Source organism: Pipra filicauda, unplaced genomic scaffold (assembly GCF_003945595.2).
Source record: "Pipra filicauda isolate LSUMZ 115617 unplaced genomic scaffold, ASM394559v2 scaffold487_size526621_pilon, whole genome shotgun sequence".
Classification (NCBI taxonomy): domain Eukaryota; kingdom Metazoa; phylum Chordata; class Aves; order Passeriformes; family Pipridae; genus Pipra; species Pipra filicauda.
The window spans coordinates 64,166-74,005 of record NW_024104628.1 but is presented as its reverse complement, the minus strand read 5'-3'; the positions used below and the strand labels follow the sequence as shown (position 1 = coordinate 74,005).

Below are 9,840 nucleotides of genomic sequence, written 5' to 3'. Positions count from 1 at the left end.
GGCGGCGGCGGCCGGCGCTGCCATCTCGCGGCGCTCGGTGGGAGCGGCCGGGAAGGCGCTGCCTGAGGGCATCGCTGGGAACGGGCGGGGGAAATACCTGTGGTTCCCCCAGGATGTTTCGAGGATGGGGAAGGAATTTAGTGAAATAGTCAACCCAGCAACCCTGGGTTGTCTGTTTTTGTTTTTGTTTTTGTTTTTTTTTTTTTTTTTTTTTAAGATTTGTTTTGTTTTGGGTTTTTGTTGGGTTTTGGGCTTTTTTTCCCCCGCAAAAATAAAAGTGGGAGGAAAGGAGAGTTGGTCTGCCTTGAGTCCCGTGTCAGGCACCCAGGGGCGAGGAGGAGGCAGAGCTGGAAGACCTGTGGCTTTGGATTTCTCTGCGTGCTTGTTTTGTCTTACAGAAACCATATACACAGGTTCTGGGATCCCCCACAGCTTTTCCTGTGCCTGAAGGCAATTTACTGGATCAGGATTTCTGCACTGAGGGCAGCACGGCAGGGTGATCTTGGAGTGAAGGTGGCTCCATTTTCCTGGTGATCTCAGCTATGCTTTACATATCTTTTTACAAATGGAACGTGGCATAGCCCTGATACCTGTGTTGTATCTCCCAGACCAAATATTTGAATGGCGTTATCTTTACGTTAACAGTGAAATAATGAACAGAAGTGATAAAGCTTTCAGAAGAAATTCTTCCCTGTGCGGGTGGTGAGGCACTGGAACAGGTTGCCCAGAGAGGCTGTGAATTCCCCATCCCTGGAAGTGTCCAAGGCCAGGCTGGATGGGGCTCTGAGCATCCTGGTCTAGTGGAAGGTGTCCCTACCCATGGCAGGGAGGTTGGAACTTGGTGATCTTTAAGGTCTCTTCCAACCCAAACCATTCTGTGATTCTGTGAGCAAATTTCCCACCAACCTTCATTGCTGCTACCCTTCACTTTGTTTTCCTCTCCTTCAAGATTTTGTTGATGTGAATTGTTTAGATGTTTATTGATTTAGGAATACATTCTTTTGTCAGCCACTAGGAAAGCAGAAGTTGTGAAACCTTAGAAGTTCCAAACATGGGCACCCTCTAGGAAGTGTTAAATGTATAAAACTTAAATATATATTTACTTTAGCGTACAATTCACGTAGTTTAAATTGGCTTTCCAGTTTGAAATGAGCACCTGCTCTGTGATGTTAACATATGTTTCTCTGGAAGATATCAATGGGAAAGAAAAGCCTGGAAAACAGCCACAGAGAGTTGTGCCTGATGGCTTCTGAAGCTGTTTTGTGACCAATAGAGATAAGACTTTAATCAATAAATCTGTCTCTGTTTTGACTGCAAGATGAAAAAAGTTTGCAGTGCCAAAGCTGAAAGGCACTTTTTTTTTTCCTCACTATTCAACATTTTTTTTTCTCTTCATGTTCATTGATGACAGAACAGGAGCTTTGTAGATATGCAATACATTTCATAAATTAGTTCCCATCGGAGATATTGTTGACTCCTGGACAGCAAACTGGGCACACTGTAGGAAGTGCTTAATAAACATCAGTGTGGCAGCAAGAAAAGAGTAAACACAGTTGCTGAATTGTTTTGTTTCAATCTGTGGAGGGAAATGAGCCAAAAGAACTTCAGGTAGCAGTTAGGATCTGGCTGGTAAGCACTGCTGAGAGACCACTCAACTTGCCAGACTGCCAAGAAAATAAGGAAAAAAAAATAATCTCATGCAGTATATATTGCTTTTTGGATTGAAGCACAGTATGGCAAACTAGCTTACTTTCTGGGGATACACTATGGTCTTACTGTGAATTGCTCGGGCTTATGGGTCATCCCCTTGATCTTCCCTCTCTGGGGAGAGAGGCCAAATTTTTTTTAAAGAAATATATCCTACAAAGATAAAGAAGCAAACAGTAGTAACTCCTCCTGGGAAGAGATGGACATAAATGCAGGAGTAGGGTGCTGTATCCCATGCCTGTGGTCAACATGAGGTGGCAGAAAGGCAAAGTTTTCTGCCCCTGAGGTTATGAGAAGTGTAAATCTGTAAAAAATGTGGCTGCTTGTTTTGCCAGAGATCACCCTAAAGATGCAGCTGTTCCTTAACTACAGGCAGTAAAACTGATTGTTTTACTTTCAGAATTGTTGCTGCAGAACCTAAGTAAAGGGATTAAGGGATGAAATTAATTGTTCTGTCCGGGGAAGAAGGATGAAAGGGAAAGAATCCCCGACTTAAAAGCTCTGGAAGCAGGGAATGCAAAGAATTGGGGAAGAGCGTGACTTTGTTATGGATGACACTTTTTCCACCCAAATATCTGATTGTACAAAAATGTGCAGCACTTTAATGAAAAATAACAAACAGTTGTTCTGTAATGAGAAGAAAAGGCAGACCACTGAAGTTACATTTGATTTCTGGAGTTTTGATCTCTCGTCAGCTGTGTATGGTTTTCAGAGTGCTGATTTTAAGATACGTTGGCCACTCAGTTGCTAATGAAGCCAACTAGATGCCAGATACTTTGCATTTCTTGTAGGGGTTTCTGAATTCACATTATTTCCCAATTTTGCTTTAGAGTTTAGATTACAAGTCTGAGATTTAACTTTACTACTAATGGGAATGATTGAGGGGTTCAAAAAGAGGAATAGCCTCAGATCCATGGCTGGAGAAGCTGTCAGAACAGAGAATTTCTTTGGAAAACATGTTCAAGACTGTGTGTTCAACACACTAAAGCAGTTTAGAGTCGAGCCAGACTTCCCAAGGCATCAGAACCAAGACCAAACTCCTGGGCTCAGTCTGGATCCAGGTGATGTGATGAGCCCACTGCAGGTGGGGACTGTGCATGTGTAATGCTTGGATTTTTGGTTTCCTTCACAGCAGTGTTTGTCTCATGTCAGGAATGCTCCCTTTGATGATATGAGAATGCCACAGACAGTGAGGTATTAAGGAAATACAAGAAACAGTAAGTCCAAACCCATGATTTCACAAAGAATTCGTACTTGGACCACAAAAAAAGTATGTCCTGTAAAAGGGAAAAGAAAAACATTCAGGATTTTTTTTTTTAAACAGTATAACTAAGCATTTATCAGAAATATATGATGTGCTTACTCAAATATGGAATCATAATGCTCAGTGTCTGCTTTCCTCCCACTTCATCCTGTTAGGAAATGTGAACAGATACCTTATTCTGGGAACTTGGTTTGTCATTTGCATTAATATAAGCGGGACAAACTGTCCTTAATTCTGACATTAATTTTGCAAGTCACCACGATATAAGTGGTAAGTTACCATTTATATACCAAGTCTGTTACCATAGAAAAGCAAAATGCTGCCTATTCCTGTGCTGTGGCGTTGCATTCACACTCTCACAGACACAGCTCTGGTTAATCTGCTTTTTGTGATTTGCTGGTTGTTTATCAGAAGTGAGTGCCTCCTGTGAGACTCTTACTAATGAGGGTTTTTTTTCCTTGTGTTTCATTCTCTGATTAGGAGAATAAAAAATTACATGCCAGTTAAACCCACACTACCCATTCCACTTGGCATCTCTTCTCACTGCAGCTAATTTACAGGTTGGTAAGTGCTGGTGTGCTGTGGTGTTTCAGCTCCATGTGTTTAAAGTGGCCTTTAGGTGTGATCAGATTTCCTGCAAAATTCCAGCCTCTGAAACCTCTCTTCATCCCTGGCATTCTTCTGTTTTCATTTTTATAATAGCTGTTGTCAATTTGCTTTGCCTTGTGATCTGTGGTGGAGAGGGGTCTGTAGTTCCAGATTGCAGTTACCAGAAGCAATGTTTTATTTTGCTGACTTAAAAGAAGGCATCTCATTTTTTTGATACCAGGTGGTTTATTCACCTTTGTTTCTTTTCTTTCCCTGCTTGTTTGTAAACTGTTCCAGTGAGCTTATGCACCCTCTGCTGGGTTTTGTCCTGGAAAGACAAGCACTGCAAACTCTTCATGGGCTGCAGAGAAGGGATAATTTTAAAGAAATATTTTACTGATAGCAAAGAGAAAATGCTCTGTGTTTAAACACAAGAACCAATCAGCGACTCACCCAGCACAAGCAAAGTATATTACCTTGTCTTTATTCTTCTGCAAAGATGGATCTTCTTAGAATTTATTACCGACAAATGCCTAGGAGATTAACCTGTTTTCTTAATGGCAATTTAGAATGATATTATAATCTTCTCTGTGTAATGCTCCCTTGCCCAGAGGAAATGAAAACAGCTCTAGCATGAAGAAACCCCGTCGCCGTGGGTGACAGCGAGTTGCCCTCACTGATATTCCCGCTGGTCAGTGGAAGTGTTTGCCATTCCCCTCTGCAGGAATCTGTCCTGAGGACTCCACGTGTGTGGGCCGGACCGTTTCTGGAAATATGCCACACTCGAGGACAGAGGGGTAGTGCTTAGATTTTCACTGTGCTTAGGCAAGGACCCTCAAGGTGTATTTATGGCATCAACCTCCTGAAGGTGTGGAATGTGTCAATGCACCCAAGCCCTTTCTTTTTTTTTAGTAAAGCTGGTTTTAGCAGGGGCAGTCAAAGGAGCATTCAGCATGTTTTGGATACCCTCCACGGAGCAGTCTTTTCAGCACCGCAGTTCTTGCTACAGCCGGGAGTAATAAAACAGCAGGGTGCCGAGAGCTGAATGAAAACAGCAGCTGATTGCCTCTTTCTCTGCTAAAGGCTCCCCTCTTCTGGAGGGAGAGACATCCATATGCAGCTTGGCCAGAGGTGTGCCAGTCATTCTGCATAGCCTGTGTTTGCATATTTCTGGAGCAGGGGTTCTAAGCACCCGCTTTTCCGGCTGGGAAATACATTCACAAAGCAATTTTTCCTTACTTGTTTTTAATGGACTCCTTTGACTTCCTTGAGGTCAGTACACAAAATTTCTGCAGTAGCATGACGTGATCTAGCCACAGACCCCTTCAGAGCTCTTGGTGGATAACCTCAGCTACTGTTGGACCTGTGCTTGGGTGGGGAAAGAACAGGATCCAAAGGCTTTTGGTTTTTTCTTGTAGGTAATTTAATCAATGGTCTGATACTTTGATATATGTAGGCTGGGTGAGACTAGGGAATTTAACCAGACTGGCTCAGGAACTCGTATTATCTCCTCCTGGAATAAATTCTCATTAGAGTTATTGTTTATTTTCCCTTTTCCATTCAAATGATAATGATTAAAAGCTTGTTAAAGGTCTTATTAACTACAGGTTGTGTCTACCTTGTCTAGAAACTCCCTCCTGGGAATACACAAGATCTGCTGGAAGCACTATCAGGCTACAAATGATCTTCCCTAAATTTGCTGAACAGGAAAGGATTAAACCATGAACAGTTGAATGAGATGGATAATAGGGTTGAAGGCCATTGATCTAGGCCACCAAACTCAATCTAACACCGTTAAAGTTTTATGGATGGTTGGGAAGGAACTTCTTCCCCCCCCACACGTTTTTTTAAGTTACAGGCAGATAGCTGTTCAACTCCAAATGGAAAAAAACCAGTGGGAATTAGCTGTCAATTGGTAACCTCCATGTGGAAGTAATTTGCATCTGGGAATTATTTCTTGGCTCAGCTGAAGTTAGTTGGAAATCTCAGGAAACTCCTGAGGAGGCAGTTGCCCACATGACAGAATTATTGTCCCAGGGTGCCTGGGTGTTAACAATCTCAGCAGACACGGTGTTGGGCTTAGTTTTATTCCTGTGTTTGTTTTACTTAGGAAGAAATCTACTGCTGGGAGACCCCAATTACTCCTCTCTCTGTTAGACAGAGGTTGGGTGTTTTAATTTCCCAGACTTTCAGTCTCAAATCTCTGATTATCTAAATAAAGAAAAATAAACATACGCTGTCAATTGTGATAATGACTGAACTTGCTGATGGCTTGAAAAGGATAAATTTGACATCTAAGAAGGTGTGTCCCCAGCATTGCCCAGAAGAAATCTTACCATCTTTTGTAGCTGGCATGCACTATTTATTGCTTAAGCAACAATTTGTTAATAAAATGCTTTGCAATTCAGCCTGCTGTTGAACAGTCAGGACAGGCTAAATGAGGTATAGATAAAATTGGGGTTGGTGGAAGATACTGGATCTTAGACATGCACATACCTCTATTTAGCATAGATTAAACAGCTGCAGAGCTCAGTTAAAAAAAAAAAGAGAAAGAGAAGGAATATTGAAACAAGACTTCATTTTTTAGTTTGGACTTGTTCTGTGATATTGTTCTGTCCAAAAGTAGTTCTGCATGTGCAGATAAAATGCTTGGAGATCACAGAGACAGAAATGATGTTGGGAAGACAGTTAACAGAAGAGCTTGATCTGCACAGAAAATGATTCTGAGCAGACAGACACACATATACATAAAGCAAGATTAATTTAGAGACCTTTGTCATTAAGGCAGATTTTTGTATGGTTTTGTGTGGGATTTAAGGGGGATTAAATGTTTGACATCACTTTGCCTGCACAGGCGATGTGGAAGAGGTTACTGAGCGGGTGATGGAGAATTTAAAAACGCGCCTATGCTGAAGGAGTGGAAGCAATGGGTCAGACTGCAGCCTGCCCAAACAAACTGCTGGATCTACCACATTTCTGAGAACCAGGTGCTTCTGTTTTGACAGCAGATGCTGCAGGGATGTGCAGCTGAAGAAATATTTATGATTTGCCAAAGTATGAGGGGAACTCGGCGAGGACGTCAGGACTGGGATGCCCCTGTCTTCTCACTTCAGTGATGCTTCACGTGCATCTTTTGTATGCTATGCTGTTGCTAAGCAGTAAAAACACTGAAAACAAGAAGTCAGCAAGGTGGATTGGGTGATCAGGTGCGTTTCTGTCTTGGAAGAGATGGTCCTGGTCATGAAACTTCTGTTCCTCACCTGCCTGTGGCCAACAGCAACGCTACACAGCTCTCACAGTCAGCACCACCACCTTCATCGTCGGCAGCAATTATCTTTCTCAAGAAAGCATACCAGGTAAGCAACATACTTTATCTGTCAGTGTTCCTCTGGTGAACTTCATGCTGTCAGACACCTTTCAATGCACTCTTTTTGTTCACTGTCCTGTTTTCCTGCTTCTGGATTTATAGTAACACATAGTATTGCTAGAAAACAGACATGGTGAAATATTCATTAATTTTTCATAACCAGATGTTTCATTTTGTGATTTCATGAATGCTTAATATATATATATGCAGGTGTGTGCCCACTCACATCCAGCTCTTTTATCTCCTATGATATAAGGCTACTAATTGTGATGCCAGACTACTGCTGTGATGTACCAAGTATTCTTGCCCTCTCACTCCCATTACAAGAAGCAGAAATGCCTTCCAAAGTGATTTCAAGTTTTAAGGTGACTTCCATTACCTAAACAGCAGAGTAGCTACGCTGTAAAGATACAGAAGACATTTTTATGGTGCTACATGACGTGAATTATAGATTATTTACAGTGACGACACAGTGTGTTCCCTTTCTAGAATATACTTGTGCTTCTATACACTGAAGATTGTCTCTGTTTCTGCTTTTTCCAATCAAGTAGCTGATTGGAAATGAATAATGATACAGAGGTTTTTACATGTGAGTTTATGTGCAAAATGTTAGTGCTTTTTCCCCCCCAATGCAATTTCCCATCTGCCACGTGAGGTCTCTCAACACGTTTCCAGATTAATCTAATAGTATGTGAACAGACCAATCACTGCCAGTGACAATCCAAGGAAAACTTCTCTTTGTTGGGAATAAATAGCTCCATTTAAGGGAGGAGAAGGGATACAACTGCTAGATTTTTCAATGTGCTTGACCACCTACTAAAATGAGCAGTGGAGCTGATAGTTTATTTGTACAGTATCACATATTGAGGAAAAGTAACATAAGTGGACTCCTCTGATGTGTTCAAGTTGGTTTTTTTTCCTCAAGTTGCATGCTTTGTGACAGGGCTACAGCTGTTCACCTCCTGTACCACTTCTTATGTGATAATCCATCAGTGAAATATCTCTGAAACCCTACATGTCTTGATAAAATCACGTTTAAGCCACGCAAGGTAACAGATTACACACCAGAGGTGCCTGGAGATGTTGCATCACTCAGTACCTCTGGATTTCTTTTTGAAGGTATAGGTTCAAGTTTGGTCTAAGCCAAAAGCTCATGAAAAGCATGGCTGTTCAGCAGATTGTTTCAAACTTACTGACAGCTTTTGTGAGTGGGTGCTCACAGGAAAATAAGCAGAACTAGCCCTAGTATCAACATAAGGTTTAATCTGGTGCTTCGCTTGTCTCAGGAAGCAGTTAAAAATCAAATGGAAACAGCATCAAATGCCTTGTTATTTCTAATGGTAGTGGCAAGGAGGGTGTGTTTCAAGCTCAGCTGATACACTTTTGTCTGTGCTGAAAGGAAAGCATGTGCTCCTGTTTGCATTTATCCTGTTCTGCAGTAGCTGAGAGCAGTCGCTCCATCAGTGACGTAAAAAAATCACAAAGCAGGAAAGAATCCTGGTGGTAGGAGAAAGCAAATTTTGAGGCATCCTGCTGGACATCCTCTTGCCATAGGACAGCAGTACCAATATTAGCACAGTGTCCTCTCCACCTTCACAGATCTTTACTAATGCATAGAAATGGATCCATGTGACAGTCCTGTGAGACAGGCAGGGTGTTAACAGAAAAGGAAGAATAGGAACAAGGAGGAATGCCAAGACTGCAGTTTTCTTTACACAAGGCATGCTTTGGCATCCCACATATTCCACTTCTGAGGTCCCAGTGATTTCAAACTAGGAAGAAGCCTGCAGAATCTGAGCCATGCAGGATCCCAAAGCTTAGCAGCTGCAAATCCAGCTTTTCTCTGCAAAGGATCCAAGTGTGTTTAATTTCTCTTTGTTTCATTCTCTGTTTTTGTTCTTCAGGAAGAATTATCTTCATTGCAACAGGGTCTGACTTTCCACCAGCCTCTTTTTCTTTCTGGGGAAAAATCTTTCAGCCAGCACGAGGGTTATTAGGGACACAGCTGACAGATGGCCTTGGTTAAATGGGTGGCCTTTTAAAAAGAATCCCATGTGAAAATGTTACTTAACCTACAAGTTCCACTGTTTTAATAGAGTAACCCAGTTCTCCCTCCAAAGCTATTTGTCTGCATTCTCCTGTAAAGAAGATTTTAAAGCATTAACCAAAAGTACATGAGAAAGCGATTATTCTCATGGTCCATTTCCTGCAGCAAAGAACAAAACATTTGATTGTCAAAATATTGGGCTTTTTGACAGTGCATGTTGCTGATGTTACTGAACACTTAGAAATGCATTTTTATGTGTGTGAGAGAGAACTATACAACTTTGATTATTACATTTGTCTGGTCTTCAAGATTTGGTAAATTTGTTAAAACACTGCTGTGTAACCCCACAGATTCTTCTGGGAGTAAGATTTCTGTAACTTCTACCTTTTGAATACCTTTGATTTAGTAGTAGATAAAATATCTTGGGAACACAGCACTGGAAAGAAACCTATGGCCATGAAATCCAGGGTATTCTTTTTACAAAAAGTGTCCTTAATAGTATTCTTTTCATAAACTTATCTAATTTCATTTTGAGTATAACGTATAACAAGATATTTTTTCCCTACTAAAACAGAAGAACAGCCATGCAGGATCTATCTTACTCCTGGGCTTGTAAGCACAGGTTTGGAAGAATAAGGACAGGGCAAACAAATAAGATATTTCTCCCTAGTACTTCCAGCTACGTCAAGTCAGCAAATTTCCTTCAGATACATCCTGTGTTGGATGTAATTTCTGTAGATTTAGTGATCTTCAGTGGATTTCTTTTCCATGAACTTGTCCCATTGCTCCCTGAAGCAGCATAAACTTCTGATAACCTGGTTAGGTTGAAGACAACCAGCTGGGATGCTAACCACAGCAGTGCCATGA

The 9,840-nt window shown here is 41.5% G+C and overlaps 1 protein-coding gene across 5 annotated transcripts in view; it reads left to right on the top strand.

The window, feature by feature from the left end:
• Positions 1 to 238: 238 nt before the first annotated feature.
• GABRR3 (gamma-aminobutyric acid type A receptor subunit rho3) overlaps positions 239 to 9,840 on the top strand; it is a 42,204-nt gene continuing 32,602 nt past the window's right edge. Inside the window, exons 1-3 of one of the 5 annotated variants that reach the window (XM_039386490.1) lie at positions 239 to 513; positions 3,452 to 3,531; positions 3,857 to 6,915. In XM_039386490.1, coding sequence (XP_039242424.1) covers positions 6,788 to 6,915 — 128 coding nt within the window. In that variant the 5' untranslated portion in view covers positions 239 to 513; positions 3,452 to 3,531; positions 3,857 to 6,787. Of the gene's footprint in view, positions 514 to 824; positions 3,532 to 3,856; positions 6,916 to 9,840 lie in introns of those variants that run through there. The other 4 variants (XM_039386489.1, XM_039386488.1, XM_027722432.2 and 1 more) reach the window with 4 other exon arrangements.